The 21946-nt window shown below is 54.3% G+C and overlaps 1 protein-coding gene across 1 annotated transcript in view; it reads right to left on the bottom strand.

The window, feature by feature from the left end:
* Positions 1-21946, bottom strand: part of Lrsam1 (leucine rich repeat and sterile alpha motif containing 1) — a 36713-nt gene that overhangs the window by 6509 nt on the left and 8258 nt on the right. Inside the window, exons 7-20 of the mRNA XM_048348671.1 lie at positions 20655-20739; positions 19920-20041; positions 18246-18336; positions 14940-15070; positions 13438-13467; positions 12923-13045; positions 12632-12771; positions 11886-11930; positions 9000-9070; positions 6398-6497; positions 4716-4803; positions 3597-3671; positions 1975-2055; positions 731-826 (exon numbers count right to left, since the gene is read on the bottom strand). Of these exons, the coding sequence (XP_048204628.1) occupies positions 731-826; positions 1975-2055; positions 3597-3671; positions 4716-4803; positions 6398-6497; positions 9000-9070; positions 11886-11930; positions 12632-12771; positions 12923-13045; positions 13438-13467; positions 14940-15070; positions 18246-18336; positions 19920-20041; positions 20655-20739 (1278 nt within the window). The remainder of the gene's footprint in view (positions 1-730; positions 827-1974; positions 2056-3596; positions 3672-4715; positions 4804-6397; positions 6498-8999; positions 9071-11885; positions 11931-12631; positions 12772-12922; positions 13046-13437; positions 13468-14939; positions 15071-18245; positions 18337-19919; positions 20042-20654; positions 20740-21946) is intronic.

Below are 21946 nucleotides of genomic sequence, written 5' to 3'. Positions count from 1 at the left end.
AGTGCTCAGGCCCTGAGTCCAAGGCCCAGGACTGGCCAAAATAAATAAATAAAGTTAAAAAAAAAAAAAAAAGAAAGGAGTGGATGATGACATCAGAGCAGGCTTGGTTATTAAACACAAATTTCTCCTTCCTTCCTTCTTTCCTCTTTGGGAGGTATAGGTCTTACTAAGTTTCCAGGCTAGCTATGAACTCTTGGGCCTAAGGGATCCTCCAGCTTCAGCCTCCTAAGTAGCTGGGACTACAGACATATGCCACTGGACCTGGCTAGGCAGGGTGTGCCCAGTTTATGTGGAAAGGCATATATATGCGTGAATAGCTAGGAAGACGCATCATGATCTTGAAATTACTCAATAAAATGTTGGTAGTGGATAGTTCTCAGGAGTGAACTTCTTTTCCTCTCTACTTTCCAATACCTACTGCTTGATTAACAACGGTGCTTTTTGTTCTTTTTCTAATGCAGCCAGTTGGGTGTTTGTGGCTCATGCCTCTAATTCTAGATACTCAGGAGGATGAGATCCGAGAATCAAAATGGGAAGCCGGCCCGGGCAGGAAAGTGTGGCTCAAGTGGTAGAACACCAACCGCCTCGAGTGAAGAAGCCAAGCAAGAGTATGAGGCCCTGAGTTCAAGCCCCAGCGCCACGCCAAGAATAAATAAACAAAATGAAATAACACGTGGCCAGGAGGTGCGCGCCCTCCACCCAGCTCTGGCTGCGGAGGCCAAGCACGTACCAGGAGGTCCCGCAGCTCTTCCTCCCGCTGCTTCTTTTCTTTGAGCAGCTGCTGGAGCAGGGAGCTGAGAGCCCAGCGCTGCTGGGACACCATCTCCTGCAACACAAGACCACGCCCCGGGCTGCCGTGACCTCCCTCTGCCCCTGGCACGCAGGGGGGCTCAGTTCAGGGCTCCGCCCCACGCCTCCAGGCCGAGGTGAGGGGTGAAGCCCAGGCCCCACTGCCCTGACATCCGCCCTGCCTCCCATCTCCAAAGCCGAGGCACCCTTCCTGGTGGCTGGGGGCCAGGCATGGGACCCCAGTGATGATGACAATGGAGTAGGGAGAAACAGCAAAGGAAGAAATGACAGCCATGGTCTCCCTGACCACAGAGCACATGGCAGAAGCAAATGGAGGGGGAGGAGAGGTGGGGAGCCCATGGGGGGAGGCACACTGTGCGCACTGTGGCCATGTCCCCTCTTCCTTCTGCCCTCGGGGACCCCACAGAGGCCCCGGCAAGGGGGGGTCCTAGGGCTGGGATGGGCGGGGCGGGCCCTCATCTCTGAAGCTTGATTTGAGGCTCCTGTGCCACGTCGCCTTTCTCTAATGGCCTGATGCCACAGGAAGACTCCATCTTAGGGAGGACGGGAAGGGAGGCGCGGGAGAGGAAGGTCCACACAGCATGCCTGGGCAGACCTGGGGCAGGCCTCGGGGTGCAGGCATTGCTAGTGTACTGGGGGGGGTGGAGAGGGAGGGGAGACAACTTGAGGTCCCCTGCTGAGCAGGGACCGGGACGGGACACACAGAGACTGCGAGCGAGCACGTGCTCCGCACTCCGTCCCAGCCAGGCCCACGTGCGCACAGGGGGCGGTGGGGACTGAGAAGGGCAAGGGCCGACCCGCCTCCTCTCCTCCTGCCTGGGGCCCGCGGGCAGACTCCAGGAACAGTCTAGACCACAGCCCGCCAGTCCCTGCTGGCCTCTTAGAGCAGGACACGGGGGCCAGGCCTGGGCCCAAGAAGCCCCTCCATGGAGAGTGCAGCCCAGAGGGCAGAAGAACATGGCTTAAAGAAAGGAGCGCAGCAGCAGCCAGACCCCAAGCAAGGAAGTGTGGAGGTGGCCATGCGGCCCGGGGCCTCGGCGATGAAACCCTCCTTCCTCTGACCCTCCTGCCTAGCACGGGGCTCCTGGGGGCCCTGCCTTGGTTACTGAGCAGCTGCCCTGGGGCCAGGAGGGGCACGGGAAGGGGGCAGGGAGCCCTACATACCTGCAGTGCCTCTGTGTCCAGGGACTTCCTCTTTAACTCCAGCTGAGTCAGCTGCAGTAACTCAGTTTCTATTAACCTAATCTAAACAGAAGACGAGACAGGGGTTTATTCGCATTCACCGTGGTGTAACTGTGTGCTGCTTCTCCCCTCTGGTAGCCAGAGGGGATCCAAGAAAGCTTCCTGGGTAAGCTGGGGACGGAGGGGAACCTGTAGGACTTGGGACCTCACCCAGAGGCGGTGTAAAGAGAATCCTCCTTCATGGTGCCCAAGGCCCCCGGGACATGGCACGCTGTCCACCTGGTCACTACAGCTGACCGGGAGCCCAGCTCAGGGCACGTCCCAGGACGGGCCCAAGTAAAGGCGTGCAGGGGAGGAAGGGGTTCCTTCTAGATCCAGGGAGAGAGGAGGCTGACAGTCACCACAGACAGGGCGTGTGTGTGCGTGTGTGTGCGCGTGTGTGTGCCCACATGCACGCTGGTACTAGGGCTTGAACTCAGAGCATCCCCTTAGCTGTTTTTCTCAAGGCTATAGCGCTCTACCACTTGAGCCACTTCTCTGAGACTTCCGGCTTTTTGGTGGTTAATTGGCGCTAAGAGTCACGGGATCCTCCGATCTCAGCCTCCCGAGCAGCTGGGATTGCAGGCATGCACTGCAGGGTTGGCACCATGAGTCCTTGGACCATCAGCTTCTCTTGCCTCCACATGGGGCCTCTGTCATGGGGTGGGGGCGGGGGGCAGAGGGCAATGGAAGTGACTGAAGGATGATAGCATGGGTTTATGAGCCCCTACTGTGTGCCCGTGCTGGGAGTGTTATCCGCAGCGTGTCCGCAGTGCTCTGGCTGTGAGGTGTATCAGTGGCTCCACAGTACAGGCAAGGGACTCAGGAAGGTGAAGTAACTTGCCCAGGACACACAGCAAGTAAGCAAGTGCCCTTTCCCTAGATTCTGAGGGCCCCCACCCTGAGAGTGGGGGTCACCTCACACTCTCAGCTGTCTGGGCGGGGGGGGGGGGGTCACACCTGACATAGAGACCTGCTCATGACTTTGGGGCCTCTTCCACCTCTGAGTCCCCTGGCCCTACCCACCCCCGGTCAGAGGAATGAGCTTCATGTCCAGCAATGTGGGATTGAAAATTTTAAAAAGTAAAAAAAAGAAAAAAGAAAAAAAGTAAGTTGGTTTCAATCACACACAGGGAGAAGGAGAAAGAAAACCATGCAAAAATGAGTTGGAAGTGTGATGGGATGAGCGCTCCCATAGCCCGGAAGCTCGGCCCCAGTGGTCCCAGCTTGGCACCCACTCTGCAGCACCCCGCGCCCTGCCCCCTTCCCTCGGCCCCCGCACGGGTCCCCAGCAGGGGCGGACAGGCGTGCGGCCCCGCCAGCTGCTGCCCAGGGAAGCGTCAAGCTCTTGTTCGCTTGCTAGGAGCAGAGTCCCTGTTGCCCTGCTGTGCCAAGGCCGGCACAGAGACTCCCCGAGGTCACACAGGCCCCGGCCGGAGAACGGGCCACACGGCTGGCCCAGCAGGACCGTAGCCAGGCCCTCACCAACAGCCCAGCCCTGCTCCTCCCGAGGCGCGAGAGGAGCAAAGCGAGCCAGGGCCCCAGCACTCCAAGCCCTCACTCACCTGGTTCCTGATCTGCCGGTGCATGAGGTCCTTCTTCACCTGGAGGGCCTCGAACGCAGCCTTCTGCATGGCACTCTACAAGAGACCGTGCCCAGGCCGCTCAGCCAGGCCGCACAGCACAGGCCGGGCACCCGGCCGTCCCCAGAGGCAGCCGGGGATCAGGTCTCCCGATACTGGCGTAGGGTAATTCCTGTGCTTCTTTTTTTTTTTGGCCAGTCCTGGGCCTTGGACTCAGGGCTTGAGCACTGTCCCTGGCTTCTTCCCGCTCAAGGCTAGCACTCTGCCACTTGAGCCACAGCGCCGCTTCTGGCCGTTTTCTGTATATGTGGTGCTGGGGAATCAAACCTAGGGCCTCGTGTATCCGAGGCAGGCACTCTTGCCACTAGGCCATATCCCCAGCCCATCCTGTGCTTCTTAAGAGAGAAACTAGGCCTGGTGCCAGAGGCTCATGCCTGTAGACCTAGCTGCTCAGGGGGCTGAGATCTGAGGATAGTGGTTCAAAGCCTGTCCAGGCAGGAAAGTCTATGAGACTCTTGTCTCCAACAAACTACCAATAAAGCCAATGGTAGAGCTGTGGCCCAAGAGGTAGAGTACTAGCCTTGAGCAAAAAAGAAGCTCAGGGATAGTACCTAGGGCCCTGAGTTCAAGCCCTAGGACTAGCACGAGAAAAACAGAAGCTACTGTCCAACTCGCTCTCTTAGGTTTTTAAAACAGTGCTTACTATGGCGTAGTCCAGGCTGGCACCATGCCCGCTCTTCCACAGTAGCGAATGGCGAGCCCGCTTTTGCTACCATTTCTCGGATGAGGAGGAAGCTCAGAGCCGTGACTGGCTGACTGGGACACACTCCCCACACACCCCGCCCCCCCCCAACAGGGGGTGCCCTGGTCTGCCTGTGTGGGGTCTACTGGATCCCCAACCTTTCCTTCACCAGAGGCAGGGACTTCCCTGAGTGACAGATGTCTCTGACAAGGCCTACAGACACCATGTGACGTCACTATGGGAGAAGACAGACTGGGGCAGGGCTGCATGACCCACAGGGGTGGGCAGGCTGCTTCTCTAGGTTCAGGGCCCAGGCACCTCTGGGTGTATCTGTGACTCATCCAGCACCCCTGGCTCACCTCCTGTAAGATCTGGCTGATAGCTTTGTTCTGATCCATCTGCTGCCAGGACAGAATCTGCTGGAACCGCTCATCCATTTCAGCCATGCTGCCAGAAAGAGGGCGCAGTCACTCAACATCTCCTGAACACCTGCTATGTGCCAGGTGTCACCCAGCAGTACTGCCAGAGCTCCTGCTGGAGGCGAGGCCTTGGCTGGGCAGACATGGAGATGAGACTGTGGGGTGGGAGGAGGGCAGTGGTGCTGAGCACTGGCAGGGACCCCTGGTCCTCCAGCTCAGCCTCCACTGAATCCCGTAGTGAAGGCCACCTGAGATGGATGCCTGGCCTCTGTCCCCCCAACACACACACACACACACACACACACACACACACACACACACACACACACACGAACACCACCCCCCCCGCCCCCGGCTGCTCGTGAGCCACTGGGCTGGAGGGATGTCCCTCTGTTCTGCTCTCCCCGTGTTCCGGGCCCGGCCCTCCCCGTGTTCCGGGCTCGGCCCTCCCTGTGTTCTGGGCTCTGCTCTTCCCATGTTCTGGGCTCGTTCCTCTGGAGTGAGGCTGTGACAGGTTCAAACCCCAGGCTCATGTATGCCCATGCTGTGCAGCCTTCGCTCCGCGCTCATTTACTGGCGCTGGGTGGAGGCGGAGGCTCACCAGGCCACAGCTCCCACGGCTCCACGGAAGCTCCCGGAAGTCACCTTGCTACTTTTTTTTTCTTTTTGGCCCCTCCTGGGGCTTGAAGGGTGCTGTTCTTGAGCTTTTATGCCCAAGTAATGCCCTATCACTTGAGCCACAGCTCGACTTCTACCTCTTATGCTGACTAATTGATTTTTTAAAAGCCCCAGACTTGTTTTCCCAGGCTGGGTCTGAGCCATGATTCTCAGATCTTGGTGTCCTGAGTAGCCAGAATTACAGGTGTGACCGCCGATGTCTGCTCACCTCACTTTTCTGATAGGAAATTCACAGCGTAGGGAGCAAAAGCAACTCACAGGTTCACAGTTAGCAAGTAGCCCTGCGTCTGGGCTCCTGAGCACCAAGTCACCCGCCAGGATAGCAGGGAGATGCAGCGTCTGAGGGACTCAGGAAGCTGACCCAGTGCCCAGGAAGGGGCAGGGCGCGGGTGGCCAGGGCTGTGGGCACCGACTGAGCTTTCCCCACACTGCTCCGCTGGGCACCTGGAACCTTCCCCAAGCCCACAGGGCTGTGGTGAGCTCAGCAGTTTGAACCCCAGAGTGGCCACCAACACAGAAGCAACTCTGCATCCAGCATATAACATCCCCAACCTGTGCCCCTTCCATGGTCAAGAGCACCCCCACCTGGCCCCTGCCTGACTGTGCCTCCCTGACTGTGCCCTGAGACTCCGCGGGCCTGCGTTGCAGAAGGGAGCACCGCCATCAATGCCCCTCACAGATACGCCAGGGCTGCTGGGCCTGGGCCTGGCTCACAACATAGGGCTGCGTGAGACACAAAATGGTGGTCATCTCTGGGGCCAACCTAGGCGCGGGGTCCTGCTAGAAAAATCTGGAAGGCTAGGGTTACTTGCTTTTAACAGCTTTGTCAGGGCTGGGCAGCCCAGGGCAGGGGCTTCCAGCACCCAGCTCTCACCCCGGTGTTAGGGGCCTGAGGTGGCTCCCTGCAGCTCACCTGGAACCCCCCTATCCCCCCCGCCACTTACCTGGAACAGGCCTGCTGGACCAGGCTCTGCCTCTGAGACTCATAGGCCATCTGGATGAGGCGGCTCTTGCAGCTCTCGGTCAGCATCTGCTGCATGGCGGCTGCAGACAGGTGGGGTGGGCAGATGAGAAAGGGACATGCGCAGGACTTCCCCTGCGGCCGGGGACGGGACTGAGGCTTTCCCTACTTACCTGCCTGATAACCAACCTTAAACAGAGGCGCTTCTTAACTATAAAAGTAACCTAAGCTTGGAAGGCTGGTTAGCCATAAAATACCGAACCATCTTCTACAGTCCTGTCACCCAGATATATTACATTTTGATATACAGTCCTCTAGTCAATTTTTGTGCGTGTTTATAGATTTGTAAAAATTGACTAAAAGAACCAGGAACCAGGCTGGGAATGTGGCTTAGCGGTAGAGTGCCTGCCTAGCGTGCATGAAGTCCTGGGTTCCATTCCGCAGCACCACATACACAGAAAAAGCCAGAAGTGACCCTGTGGCTCAAGTGGTAGAGTGCTAGCCTTGAGCAAGAGAAGCTCAAGGACAGTGCCCAGGCCCTGAGTTCAAGTACCAGGTCTGGCAAAAAAAAAAAAAAAAAAAAAGCCAGGCTCATAGGCTCACATCTGTGATCCTAGCTACTCAAGAGACTGACATGGAAGTTTGAAATCAGCCTGGCAGGAAAGTCAGTAAGATTGTTATCACCAATTAACCATCAACAAGCCAGAAGAGAAGACTGGAAGACAGCAAGGGAAGGGGTAACACTGTCCATAAAGAAATGCACTCTTTAGGGGCTGGGGATATGGCCTAGTGGCAAGAGTGCCTGCTTCACATACATGAGGCCCTGGGTTCGATTCCCCAGCACCACATATACAAAAAATGGCCAGAAGTGGCGTTGTGGCTCAAGTGGCAGAGCGCTAGCCTTGAGCAAAAAGAAGCCAGGGACAGTGCTCAGGCCCAGAGTCCAAGCCCCAGGACTGGCCAAAAAAAAAAAAAAAGAAATGCACTCTTTACCTGACCTATCCTTTATGATGCCAATAAAAAAATTAAAAAACAAAAGTCAGAAGTGGAGTTGTGGTTCAAGCGGTAGAGTACCAGGCTTGGGTGAAAAAGTATGGGATAGCTCTCAGGCAGGGTGTTCAAGCCCCAGTACCGAAACACATACAAAAAAGAATCGAAAGCAGGGACTGTTAAGAACATTGAAAGATCCTTGCTCAAATACCTTAGTGAAGATTTGACTAATTTCTGAGAATAATTCTTAAAGCCATGGGGAATAAATACATTGGGCTTCCTTTCCACTCTTGAAAGATGCAGCTCACAGGACAGCCCAGCACTGCATGCCTTCAACTCGGAGTTACCTCTTCCTCCTTTTGCTTCTCCTTTTTTGTGCTGATCCTGGCTGGGGCTTGAACATAGGGCCTTGGCACTGTCCCTGAGCCTTTTCACAGAAGGCTGGCTCTCTAGCACATAAGCCACAGCTCCAATTCCGGCTTTTTGGTTGTTAACTGGTGATAAAAATCTCATGGACTTTCTTGCCTAGGCTGACTTTGAGCCTCAATACTCAGATTTCAGCTTCCTGAGTACCTATGAGCCACTAGTGCCTGTCTATCTGTGGTTATTTCTGTTAAAACTTTTGGGAGGTAGATACCATGAGATTATGGTTCAAAACCAGCCCAGGTAAAAAAAAAGAAAAAACCGCACCAAAAACCAAAAAAAACCTGCAGAGATTCTGCCTCTACCAATGGCTGGGCATTGTGGCAGAGACCTGGAATCTCAGCAAACAGGAGGGGGAAACACAATGGCAGGCACCTATCATCCCCAGCAATGCAGGGAAGCTCAAGTTGGAGGACTGTAGCCCAGGCTGGCCAGGGCATCAAGTCACTCTACCCTGAAAAAAAACAAGGCAAAATGAGGCTGGAGACAAGACTCAAGTGGTAGAGAGCCTGCCTCACCAGTTTGAGGACCGTGTGGCATTTGGGACCCTTGGGGCTTATCAGGAAGGGGTGGAGTGCCTGGGAACCAAGAGGGACTGTCCTCAGTTCTTTTTTTTTTTTTTTTTTTGGCCAGTCCTGGGCCTTGGACTCAGGGTCTGAGCACTGTCCCTGGCTTCTTTTTGCTCAAGGCTAGCACTCTGCCACTTGAGCCACAGCACCACTTCTGGCCATTTTCTGTATATATATGGTGCTGGGGAATTGAACCCAGGGCCTCATGTATACGAGGCAAGCACTCTTGCCACTAGGGCATATCCCCAGCCCCCTGTCCTCAGTTCTTGATGGCCAAAGTCAGAAGAGCCAGCTTTGAACATACTCAGAACTGGCCAGCACGGCCCCAGTTACCCTCCTGATGTCCTCCTGTGAGGTGGGGAGGGGAGAGTTATGATCCCCCTGTATTATGGACAGGAAAGCCTGGGCCCAGTGATGTCTCTCTGGTCTCATAACCGGTGTCTGTATCCACGCCTCTCATCCCAGAGCCCAAGCTCCAGCCGGGACTTGCCTGTTGCCGCTCAGCTCCCCTCCACATGTGACCAGCTGAGAGGGGGCGATCTACCCTTGAAACCCGCTAAGTGCCGCCCACAGGGCCCTCAGCCTCCCCAACCCACAACTCACAGGCAATCTCCCGGCGCCGCAGACTCTCCGTCTCCTCCTGGGTTATGGACATCAACTGCTCCATTCTTATTCTAGAAAAGAACATCCTCCCAACATCTCAACCAGGCATCCCACTGCTTGCACACTGTTTCCTCCAGGAAGCCTGTCCTGATTTGCCGTAATGTGCTCCCTGACACCCAGGGCATTGCTCAGGTTGTTGAAGGCAAGAACACCTTGTAAAGGATGACTATGACCTTAGAAAAGTGGCCACGGATGCCCACAGCCAGTGTCCAGCGAACGAATGGGAAGATGCCGACTACCCCCCATCACTAAGCTAGCCAGGTCTCTGTGTCTATTGGTTGAAATGAAGAAATTTGAACCAGTCATGGTGGTGCATGCCTGCAATCTCAATACTCAGCAGATAGAAATCAAGAGGACCAGTTGGAGGCCATTTCCATCAAAAAGTTCTCAAGATCTCATCTCAGCCAATGAAAAAAGCTAGGTATATAGCAGGGGGAGGGGGGAGGGCTGGGCTGGTAGCTCACGCCTATGATCCCAGCTACTCAGGAGGCTGAAATCTGAGGATCATGGTTCAAAGCCAGCCTGGGCAGCAAAATCCATGAGACTCTTATCTCCAAGTAACCACCAGAAAACTGGGAGTGGTGCTGTGGTTCAAGTGGTAGAGCGCTAACCTTGAGCTGAAGAGCTTAGGGACAGCGCCCAGGCCCTGAGTTTAAGCCCAAGATGGACAAGAAAAAAAAATGATGGATGTGGTGTCAGGTACCTGTCATCCCAGCTACAAGGAACTATAAATAGGAAGATCACAGTCTGAGGCCAGGCTAGATATAAACCGAGTAGCTATTTGAAAAAATAATCATAAACTTAGGCTGAGACCTGAGGATCACAGTTCAGAGCCAGCCCAGGCACACAAATTTGAGAGACTCCAATCTCCAATTAACTGGCTTTAAAAAGTTGGAAGTGGAGGTGTGGATCAAGTGGCAGAACACCAGCCTAGAGTAAAAATGGCAAGTAAGAGCTTGAGGCATTGAGTTTAAGCCCCAGTACTAGCACCAACAAAACAAAATAAAAACAAAACCAGACTAAAAGGAATGAGGAGGTGGCCTAGCAGTGCAAGGCCCTGAGTTTAAACTCTAGTACCACCCCTACAGGAAAATGCCAGGTATGGTGCACATGACTATAATCCCAGCCCGCTGGAGGCATGTACAACCAACCATACCAGCATCCTTCCTTGAGAAGCAGTCTCATGGACTTACGTGCCTGGGTCGACCTGGAACTGTGGTCCCCCCAGTAGCCTCCTGTGTATCTTTTTTTTTTTTTTTTTGCCAGTCCTGGGGCTTGGACTCAGTGCCTGAGCACTGTCCCTGACTTCTTTTTGCTCAAGGCTAGCACTCTACTATTTGAGCCACAGCGTCACTTCTGGCTTTTTCTGTCTATGAGGCTGAGGATCAGACCCAGGGCTTCATGCATGCTAGGTAAGCACTCTACCGCTAAGCCACATTCCCAGCCCCTGTGTATCTTAAGAATGACGGCAATGCCTAACGTATGAAACTGTAACCTCTCTGTACATCAGTTTTATAATAAAAACTTAAAAAAAAAAAGAATGATGGGAGGTGCTTGCCACTGAACATAGGTGAGGTGAGAAGGAGGCTCAGGAACTTTCCCATCTAGGCTGGTCTCAAACTGTAATTCTCCCATTCTCAGTCTCCTAAGTAGCTACGATGATAGGCATGAGCCATTAGTGCCTAGTTTTAGGTCAAATACACTAAAATAGAAATTGCAACTATACAGATCATGTGCATAATTTTTTCTCTGGCCATTATTCTCTAGACAATAGTAGCCGCACTGTCTGGCAATCTAAGGCATGGAGAGGTATTTAACATGTACAGGACAGGTTACAGGCAGATCCCTTCCTCGTTTACATTAAGGACTTGAGTGTCTGAAGGTTTTTGCTTCTACAGGACCTGAACCAGTCTCCCTCAGACACCAAGGGACAAGTGCCTCCAGTCTTTTTTTTTTTTTTTTGCCAGTCCTGGGGCTTGAACTCAGGGCCTGAGCACTGTTCCTAGCTTCTTTTTGCTCAAGGTTAGCACCCTACCACTTGAGCCACAGCGCCACTTCTGGCCTTTTCTATATATGTGGTGCTGAGGAATCGAACCCAGGGCTGCATATATGAGGTGAGTACTCTACCATTAGGCCATATTCCAGCCCCCTCCAGTCCTTTTTATTTCTATATGTGGACTTTTTTCCTAAACTTTTTTTTTTTTTTTTTTTTTGGCCAGTCTTGGGGCTTGAACTCGGGGCCTGGGCACTGTCCCTGAGCTTCTTTTGCTCAAGGCTAGCACTCTGCCACTTGAGCCACAGCGCCACTTCCGGCCTTTTCTATATATGTGGTGCTGAGGAAGCGAAACCATGCATGCTAGGCAAGCGCTCTACCACTAGGCCACATTCCCAGGCCCTCCTGAACTTTTTTTTATTTTTTATTTTATTTTTTTTTGGCCAGTCCTGGGCCTTGAACTCAGGGCCTGAGCACTGTCCCTGGCTTCCTTTTGCTCAAGGCTAGCACTCTGCCACTTGAGCCACAGCGCCCACTTCTGGCCATTTTCTGTATATGTGGTGCTGGGGAATTGAACCCAAGGCCTCATGTATACGAGGCAAGCTCTCTTGCCACTAGGCCATATCCCCAGCCCCTGAACTTTTTTTTAATAGTCAGAATATAGCTGGGCATTCTGCATCCAGCCGTATTCATTTGTGCTTTCGGGTTTTCCTCAGGAGCAGACATATCGTGAAGCTCTGACAGCACTGACTGTGTGTAATCCTGAGTCCTCTGAGGAGGGGTCTCTGCACGGCGCATGCCCCCGGAGCACAGGCCCAGAACACAACTCTTACCTCTCATTCTCCAGCGACTTCAGAATCTCAGAGCTTTTCTTCTGCCTGTGGAGCAACCCAGAGAAGGCGTCTGTGGTGTCAGCCAGTCCTTTCCAACAGCGCTGCCCCCCACCCTGCCACGCACAGGACCCCAGCCCAGAGCTCTGTGGCCTTAGGGGTGTATGGGGGTACAGGGAGTCCTTGGGCCTCACCTGTGAAAGAGAATAAAACAAACTGAACACTTCTTGGGTTGTTTGTATAGTCAATGAGAAAACACACAAAGTACTTGTCAGTAAGAAGGTCTAACAAATGGTGGCCTTTCTGACTCCAGGTGACGGGGATGAGAAGAAGCAAGCCTGGACTGGAGCTAATGCCCATTTCTGGAATCTTCCTGCAATGGACTCCATTAACTAGGCCTTCTCAGGCTTCTTGAGATCTCTACCTGGCCCCTTTCTCCCCAGCTTAGTGGCTGCTACCCTGAACAGCATTTGTTAAACTAGATCTTACTAGAGGGTGAATGGCTGACCCCAGGCAACAGGCTATAGAGAATTCAAAATCTTAGAGCAGGACATGGCCTTGGCTATTCATTTTACAGGACGTAGTGGGGCCCACGACTGGAACCCGAACCTTGAAAGGCTGCTCAGGCCCTGTCGTCTCTAAGCTGGAGCACTGGCGGGAAGACTTGGCAAGGACTGAGGAGTCCTGTCCCAGGCCCTCACAGGGCATCGTGGGGGGCATCCTGGATCCAGGCCAGGCCAGGAGCTCACCTCTGGTTGTCTTGCAGGAGTTTCTGGATGCGGCCAGCAATGGTCAGCTCTGTCTGCTTCAGCTGCTCCTGTAGCCGCTGTCGCTCTGCGTCCAGGTAGCGCTGGTGCTCACTTAGTCCCTGCTCCAGCCGTGTCTGCTCCTGTACACCGAGGCAGGGACCCGAGCTGCTGGGACCCCCATACTGTACACCATGGGAGCCCTGGCCTGGGGCTTGGGGGTCCTTCAGTCTAGGTGCTCTAGGCCCCTGCTGTCCTGCCTCGGGGCCCTTCGTTGGCACGGGGGGCACCAACCTCCTTGACGGTCTGCAGGATCTCGTCCTTCTGGCTGTGGCTCTGCTGAAGCAGCTGGGCGTGCTGTCGCTGCCCTAGCTCCAGCCGCCGCTCGAACTCCAGCTTCTCCAGTGCCTTTTGCTCCTGGGGGACCAACACCCAATGCCCTTCACCTGTGACCACCGCCTGCAAGAAGCCGCTCCCCAGCCCGGTGCCAGCGGCTCCCGCCTGTCATCCTCGCTACTCAGGAGGCTGAGATCTGAGGATCCCTGGTTGAAGGCAGCCCGGGCAGGTACATCTCTGAGACTCTTGTCTCAAGAGCCAGAAGTGGACTTGAAGCTCAAGCGGTAGAGCACCAGCCTTGAGCAAAAAAGCTAAGGGATAGCACGCAGGCCTTGAGTTCAAGCTCCAGGACTGGCAAAAAAACCCCAAACTGCCGTACCCCTCTGTACATCACCTTTATAATAACAATTAAAAAAATCAAAAGCTGTTTCCCAGGAGTACGAAGAGAATTTACAGGATAAGAGATATCTTACCTTCCGCCTTTCATAGTCCAAGAACCTATTCTGGGGGAGAAAAGACAGAGGTGAGGAGGAGGCAGCCGCTGGGGTTCTGGCTGGCTGAGGGCAGAGCGTGACCTCCCTGACTGCTGCACTGGAAGAGGGGAGATGGGAGGATGTGAAGTGAGGACCCCGGGGGGGGGGCAGCTACCACGGGCCCTGGGACGGCGCTGGGGAGGCGGCGCGGTGCGGGCCCCATTCCCAGATGCCTGCAGAACCCACCACAGTCACCAACACACTGGCGCACACTCAGACGCCCGTTAACAGGCCACAGCATCAGAGGTAATGACGCCTGGACCTGTGAACACTCTTAGAGTATGAGAGTGTTCAATTTCCCAGATTCTTCCCCAATTTCTATTGTTATTAGAGATACAGCTGGGGGCTCCCGCCTGCCATCCTAACTACTCAGGAGGCTGAGATCTGAGGAGTGAGGATTGAAGCCAGCCAGGTGTGGGGGAGAGGGGGGAGCACATGACTCTTATCCCCAATTAACTACTAAAAGGCTAGAAACGGAGCCAAGTAAGAGCATGAGGTCCTGAGTTAAAGCCCCAGTACCAACACAAGGAAGGAGAAGAAAAAGAAGAAGAGGAAGAGGAAGAAGAAAGAAATGTAAAGCATTCACGTCAGCAGTGACAGAAGAAAAGGAGAAACTAAGAGCCAGAGAGTGGCAGTGGAATCACTGGGAGAGAAAGCCAGGCCCGCGGGCAGCTGGCACTCCTGCCTTTGTCCCCATGATGTCACCCCTGCCTAGGCACACCGGAGGCCTGATGTGTGGGCCTTAGGTGTGGGACATTTGTTGCAGATACAATCCTGCCTCTTAGGAAGCTCTGTCTGGCAGAAGAGGCAGATTATCAATTATTTCACAGTCAGTCCTTGGTACAAGGTGACACTGAGCTCCGTAAAAGCAAAGTAGGCCAGATAGCTGGGGCTGTGGCTTCTAGGGGATGAGACCTTCAGCCTGAGCTCTGAAGGGTGATCTTGGGGAGAACTCCAGATTTAGGGAACCATTAGTTCAAAGGCCCTGGTGGGAAGGGGCGTGGCTTGTTCAGGAACAGAGAGAAACCCTAGACCAATGATGCTTGGAAAGCTAGCATCTGGGGCTTCCACAGAAGGTGCTAGAAAAGAAGCTAAGCCTAAATATCAGAATGAAGCCTCTTACTTTCTACAATTAATATATGCTAATAATAATAGTAAAAATCCCCCAAACCTTCACTCATGTCTACCCCAAAAGAAAGAAAAATGAAGCTAAGCCTGTTGGACTGAATGGAGAAACTTCTGGGTACAGCTATAGACACGTCAAGCCAGCTGCCCCCCAATGCACACATGGGCAAGTCCATGTGTGTGCACACCCTCACGCACACTCCCCCCCACAGACCCATCCGTGCATGTGCGCGCCATCACACGTTCACATGTGCTGGCACATCCGTGCGCATGCACGCCACCGTGGGTGCTCGCAGCAGCAGACAGGCTGACCTCACCTGCCACTGCACCTCCTCCCGGGAGAACCTGTCTGCGGGACCATCGGGGCTGTCCTGGGAGACCTCAGCTCCATTCGGCTCCAGAACTGGCAGCAGGTACTGAGAAGGGGGGTAATATTCCAGCCCTGACTCTGCAAGACACAGACACAGGCTGCCAGGGAGGCCCCCGCCGCCCCGCCACCGCCCTTGCCCCCTCTCCCTCACACTCTCCCTGGAAGCCCTGCCCGGCCCAGCCTGTGTGCTCACGGGTATTAACCGAGGCCAGAACGTGGCAAGTGCTCAGTGTCAGCTGGTGACCAGATGCGCGTCCGTCTGTCTTCCTGAGTGAGAAACCCGGGTCGGGACATGACTTTGCTCATGTCTACGAGTGTGACACCTTGGGCATGACTTTTCTCCTCTGGCCGTGACAGTTTCCTCCTGCATAATTTGAAAGGGTTCATGCCCTGCACTCTTCTATTGCACTGTTTGGTTTTGTCTTTTTAGACAGGGTCATGCTATGTAGCCCAGGCCTCAGTCTCTTGCCTCACCTGCTCGGTGCTGGGATTATAGTTGTGTACCATCCAGTCTGGCACTGTTTGCAGTTTTTTTTTTTTTTTTTGTCAGTTGTGGGGATTGAACTTAAGGCCTAGGTGCTGTCCCTGAGCTCTTTTGCTCAAATCTAGGGCTCTACCACTTTGAGCCACAGCACCACTTCCAGTGTCCTGGAGGTTACTTGGCAATGAGTCTTAGCCAGGCAGTGGTAAATCCTGGCTGTGCAGGACACTGAGATCTGAGGATCAAGGTTCAAAGCCAGCCTGGGCAGGAAAGTCTATGAGACTCTTATCTCCATCAGAAAACCAGAAGTGTCACTGTGGCTCCAAGTGGCAGAGCACTAGCCTTTGAGTGAAAGAGCTCAAGCACAGCACCCAGGCCGTTGAGTTCAATTCCCACAAACAACAACAACAACAACAACAACAAAAGAGTTTCACAGATTTCCTCCCTGGGCTGGCTTCGATCACAGTTCTCAGATCTCAGCCTCCCGAGTAGCTAGGATTATAGGTGTGAGCCAGTGGTGCCTGGCTACGCTTGCTCTTTTTTTATTGTTGATTTTGAAGTTGCTCTTTATGTTTTATAGTTAATAGACTTGGTTCTACAATATATCTCGCAGCTATCTTCTTCCAGGTGGTAACTTGTCTTTTTTAACTTGGATCATGTTGTTCGTGGAGGTAGAGTTTTACATTTGAATGCAGTTAGTTTCTACACCCTTGCATTGGAAGGGTGAAAGTAGGCCACTAACAAGAAATACTAAAAAACAGGCAGTCTGCAGTCTACACACGGAAAAAATTCGGAGAATCAGGGAAGCAACATTAAACTACGATCTGAGAGAATGAAAGGCATGTCTGTCCTGAATGAAGGTCTTCAGGCTCTTGGCCGGGCCTCACCATCTGACCCACCCAGCTCCTTTGTGTAAAAGGATCAGGATTGCTAGAGCGCTGTTAACGCATACATTCCCTAAGCTCAGAGAGAAGAGAGGCTCTGCAGTGGGGCTGGATGTGGAGCTCAGGGGTGGAGCGCCTGCCCAGTAAGCGTAAGGCCCTGGGTCTAAACCCTGGGCCACCAAAAAACAAAAGGGAAAGCTACAGAGCTGGTGTGTGCCTGTGTGGGCTTGGCCTCAGGCCTTGACTGCTGTTCCTGAGCCGTTTTGCTCAAGGCTAGTTGTAGCTGTTATTGTAGCCACTATTTTGAGTCTTTTATCGCCAATTTCTTGCACACACACACACACACACACACACACACAAAAACAGGAAATGTCTACCTATTTCTCCATACTCTATTCTGTTATACTAAAATAAGTCCTTGCTAAAGTTGACTTCTTTGCATTGCTAGGATGAAACCCAGGGCCTCACACTTGCTAGGCAAGGCCTCTGCACAAAACATCCAGCCTCCATTAGTAGAATCTTGAAGACAACAGCATCAGCCAGGCCGCGGAGAGGATGGAAACACATTCTTTGCTGCACACCATGGTGTGCAAGCCCCTTAGGGGACAGTTCACACTGTGCCAGGGAAGGCGTGGGCTAAAATGCCACTAGTGGTAGAAGAGAGGCTTTAATTTTAATTAAATCTCATTTATTAACTGGCTTAAGTGGTGGAGCTCCAGCCTAGCAAGGATAAGACGCTGAGCTCAAATTCCAATATCAAACAAAACAATCCCCCCAAAGAAAACAAACAAACAAAAAACCCTACAACTAACCCAAATCCAGTAAAACAAACATGGTTACTTCTACTACTATTATTATTTTTATTTTATTTTGTTTTGGTGGTACTGGGATGTAAACTCAGGGCCTTGAGTTTGCCAAGCAGGTGCACTCTATCACTTAAAGGGCACCTCCCCATCCCTTTTGGCTTCAGTTATTTTTTTGAATAGGGTCTCCCATTTATGTAGAGGCTGCCTTGGACCACAATCCTTTTCATTGATTGAGATGATGTTTCATTAAATTTTTGTCTAGGTTGATATCAAATTGTGATCCTCCCAATCTCTGCCTCCTAAATAGCTGATGTTACAAATGTGAGTACCATGCCTGGCTCCTTTTTATTTTCTTTTGTGGTGCTGGAGACGGAACCCAGGGTCTTGCTCTATCTCTGACCTATCTATCTGCAGAGTTCACTTCCCCCCACAAGGAGATCCCACGGATCTGGGGTCATTTATGTATTACAAAGCCGTTTGTCCTGTTGCTTCATCATGAATCAGATGGCCATGAGCTCCGTTCTGAAGCTCTGCAGACACAGGACACCCAGCCCGACCTGGCAAGCCTCGGCCCTCTGCTGTCCCTGCCATCGGCAGCCCAGGTTCACCTCCTGCTGTCTTGCCCTGCCCTTCTTCAAGTCCAGGCCATCATCACCTCTCCGTGCATGACCCAGTGGCCTGCCTGGCTTTCCGCCCTCCATTCCCTTCTCCTCAGAGCCCAAGGGACCTTGAAGAAAGCAAGTCTCCCCTGGACACTGGGCCTGGGTCCCTCTGGCTTCCTCTCCATTCTTCCTCCCAGGGCTCCGGCGCTCCGTCACAGCTTGGGCTCCTCTGACCCTCACGGCCCTTCCACATGCACCACCTTCTGCGCAAGTCCTAGCCACCCCTCAGGTGCCAGCCATGCTCCGTCTCCCAAGCCCAGCCTGTGACTTCATTTCCCCGTGTGGTCATTTGGTGTGCGTTTGCTTTGCCAGAGCCCGAGCTCCAGGCAGGCAGGGCTGGTAGCCCTGTGGCCTCTGTGGTCCCTGGCCTGGACAGCACTGGTGGGGGGGAGCTGTCGGAGGCAGGTGGCCTGCTTTTACCTTTGCAGAGGAACTGCTGCATGGCTGCGGTGCCAGCGCCACACACCTCCTGCGGGGGATACAGCATGGACGAGGCATCGAGGCTCAGCGTCTGCGGACACAGGGGCTCCTTACTGCCCGCCATGCAGCTTCACAGGACAGAAGGAAGCAAATGCAGCAAATCGACCTCCCCCCAGGTGGCCCTGGTCAGTAGTGGCCACATACATGGCAATTTTACTTAGCTACCGTCACATCAGATTTAACGTCAGTTCCTGTGCCACATTTTAACGGCTCACTGGGGCCAGCACAGATGACAGAACGTTTCTATTACTGATCGGAGGCGTGGTCCAGCCCAGCCGGGCCCACTGGGGGTTCCTGAGCTGCCCCCAGCCACCACACAGGCAGCAGTGTCACCAACCTGGCAGGTGGTACAAGGAAGAAGTGACAACATTTGGGTCCACCTGGCACTCAAGTGCGGCCGCTGATTTGGACAGTACAGTCAAGACAGGACATTCTCATGGGCAGCACAGACCTGCCTGCAGCTGCCCTGAGAATCCTTTCGGAGGCCCCTGCCCTGGCAGAGGCCTCTCCACGGCTGTTTCCCCTCACAGTCTCTGTTCGCCCCCGCCTCACCTGATCCTAGACCCTTCTGCTCAGATCTGGCTGAGGGGAGGTGGTCTCCTGGGACGCCTGGCCAGACCCGATGGAGATGTCCCCCCTGTGCAGGGGTGACAAGCTCGGGGGGGCGGGCCAGACAGCCTGACTGACATCTCAGCTACGACTCCCGCTGTGTAGTCCTGGGGAGAGCCGCCCTCAATTGTTGGGGACAGCTGTGCCTTTAAGAGGCCACAGTTGTCCCCAACATCTGTCCCCAACACTCAATGCCTGAGCCTCTGCTTCTTCATCTGCTAAGTGGTACCACAGTATCTGCCTCACAAGATTCCTGTGAAGAGCTAGGGAGCTAACACGGACCCCAACTTGGTAAGCACTGGATGTCAGTTCACATGTCGGAGATCCCACCTTCCCATGTAGGACAGCTTTGAGTGGGTTCCCCTGTATCCCCAGAAGGAAGCAAGCCCATCAGCACCCCATCTTGGGCTTGTACACATTTCACCTGTGCAAGCCGCCCAATCTATGCTGATCATTGTGGCGGCCTGAGCTGACGCATGCCTCATGCTCTGATGATGGGTTCCTGCACTGCCAGGCCAAGGCACAGGCCCCCTCCCCTTCTCCCGCCCCCCCCCCCCAGGCCAAGGCACAGGCCCCCCTCCCCTTCTCCCGCCCCCCCCAGGCCAAGGCACAGGCCCCCTCCCCTTCTCCCACCCCCCCCAGGCCAAGGCACAGGCCCCCCTCCCCTTCTCCCGCCCCCCCCCCCTTCTCCCTCCCAGCTTCCTATGCTCCTAGGGTCTAGGCTCCAGGAGCAGCACCTTCTGAGCACCTTGCTTCCTCTCCCCGGTGTGCTCTGTGCGTCCCATCTGTGGCCTGGCCTGGCCCTGCTCCCATTCCTGGAAGTTCCTGGGGGGGCCATGCCCAGGCCCACACCTCATTCCTCAAGGCCACGTTCATGAAGGGTTAAACCTCTGTTTACACCTGACTTCCTGTCCACAGATCTCTCTGTGAGCTCCCCGGGACCCCTGGGACCTGGCGTCCTGGGGCACCCAGGGGGCTCCCCAGGGAGCATGGTCCTACACTCACCTCCAGGGTCCGAACGTGTGCCAGCATCTGCGGCAACCTCTGAATCTCATTCCCACTGATGTCAAGAGTGCGCAGGCTCCGCAGCTCCCCCACCACGTCCGGCAGCTCCTTCAACTTGTTGTCTAGACAGACCCCCCAAGGGCAGGACTGAACCCCCCAGAGCCCACAACCATCCTGCCTGACACTCATGGGACCCGGGGAGGCTTTGAACCTTGACCCTCAGATCTCAGCTTCCTACTAGCTAGGAGGACAGTGGTGAGCCTCCGGGGGACCACAATTTTTATCACCGGCCATCGTTCCAGTTAGCTAGGCTGGTACTTCTGGGCAGACACCACTTAGGGGCAGGAGGTGAAAACTAAGGAGTTGGGCATGTGAGAAGGGGTCTCCGCAGAGGGGAAGGGGCCTGAACTATCCTCTGGGCTGGTCTTGAGTCTCACTTTCCTCGGCTGGACCGTCCCCCACCCCCACAGGTCTGGGCCTCCCTCACAGGCTGTCATTCAGAACTGCGGCAGTGGCTCCTCCCACTCTTCGTCACCGCCCCTCACTTGCTCCAGCTGACCCCACCGTCTGCCCCCTCCCAGGAGGCCCTGGCCCTGAGCAGGGCACACCTGCCTCCTACTCGTAGGCCTGTCTGGTTGGTAGCATCACCCCCATGTTTACTGGCTCAGGGAGCGCCCGCCCATGGGGTTCTTGGCTGCGTCAGCCGGGAGCTGTTAGGGCTTTCTGGTCACCTACCTTTTACATTGAGGGTCTGGAGCTGGGTCAGGTTCCCAATGGAGCGTGGGAGAGACGTCAGTTGATTCCTTTCCACATTCAACACCTGAGAGAGAAGGCAATGATACAGGAAGCCACACACGGGCAGCAGTAACGTCCGCTGTGCCCCTCACCCCTGTTTTGGGCCAGCTACCATCCACTGTAGCGACATACCCGTGTACTGGGGCTTGAACTCAGGGCCTCAGGATCTCACTTGGTAGGTATACTACACTTGAGCAACACCTCTATTTCCTGGTTTTTGGTGGCTAATTGGAAACAAGAGTCTCATGAACTTTCCTGCCTGGGCTGGCTTTGAACTGTGATTGTCAGATCTCCGCCTCCCAAGTAGTTAGGATGACACAGATGAGCCACAGATGCTCATCCCCATGTGCCTTTCTTGCTTCTGACAAGCCCTATTTAGAAGGGAGAGAGGCATGATCCCACTTGAGAGGTGAGAAAAACGAAGCCTACAATAGTGAGGTCATGTGCCAAAGAAAGCCAAGCCAAGACCGAGCCCTGCTCCCAGCTGAAGCTCCAGCGTTTATGCTGACGGCAAAATGCTCGGTAACCCTAGTTGGGGAGGAGGAAAAGAAGGGGAAGAGCTAACAGAGGAAGGACTAACAGGGTAGGGTTAGGCCTTAGTCATCCCAGTGTCAAAAAGGGAGCTGGGCCCCAGGTCTCAAGGCCAAAGACGGTAGTGCTGGGACAGGACCGCGGCTGTGTGGATCCCAAGGCTCTGCGCCCTCCAGGGTAGGGCATTACAAGCAGATGCTGTGCCTGCTGTTTTCCACTGAGCCCGTCCTTGGGGAAGACCAGCAGCATCAGAGCGGCAAAGGCAAATCAATACTCGGGTCGTGGCACCGCAGTCATCCTTTCCTCCCGCAAGAGAACAACAGCCCAGCTGTGTCCACAGACTCCTCCTGCCCCTCAGTCTCTTGTGCCACTTGCTCTCTCAGCCTGGGATGGGTCCTCAGAGAAGAGGCCTGGAGTTGGGGCTCCTTGTGGGCACCCCTGTGCTCAGCCTTGGACACTGCCCCTTAACTGTCCAGAGCGGTTTCTACCCAGTGGAGCAGGGAGGAAACATGGAAGCATGTACTGGCAGCTCCTATTTTTTTTCCCCCCAGACTGGAGACTTAGCTGTCCTTCTGTTCAACTGAGGGAAGATGGGTGCTGGCTGGGCTGAGTGGAAGCAGTGTGTGTCTCTAACTTACTGGCTACACCGCTTCCTCTCCTGAGAAGACGTTATTTAGGTTGACACAGTGTTTGCAGTGTTT

The sequence above is a fragment of the Perognathus longimembris genome, chromosome 1, assembly GCF_023159225.1.
Source record: "Perognathus longimembris pacificus isolate PPM17 chromosome 1, ASM2315922v1, whole genome shotgun sequence".
Classification (NCBI taxonomy): domain Eukaryota; kingdom Metazoa; phylum Chordata; class Mammalia; order Rodentia; family Heteromyidae; genus Perognathus; species Perognathus longimembris.
Note: the sequence above shows the minus strand (reverse complement) of the source record. Positions and strands in the feature narration are given on the sequence as shown.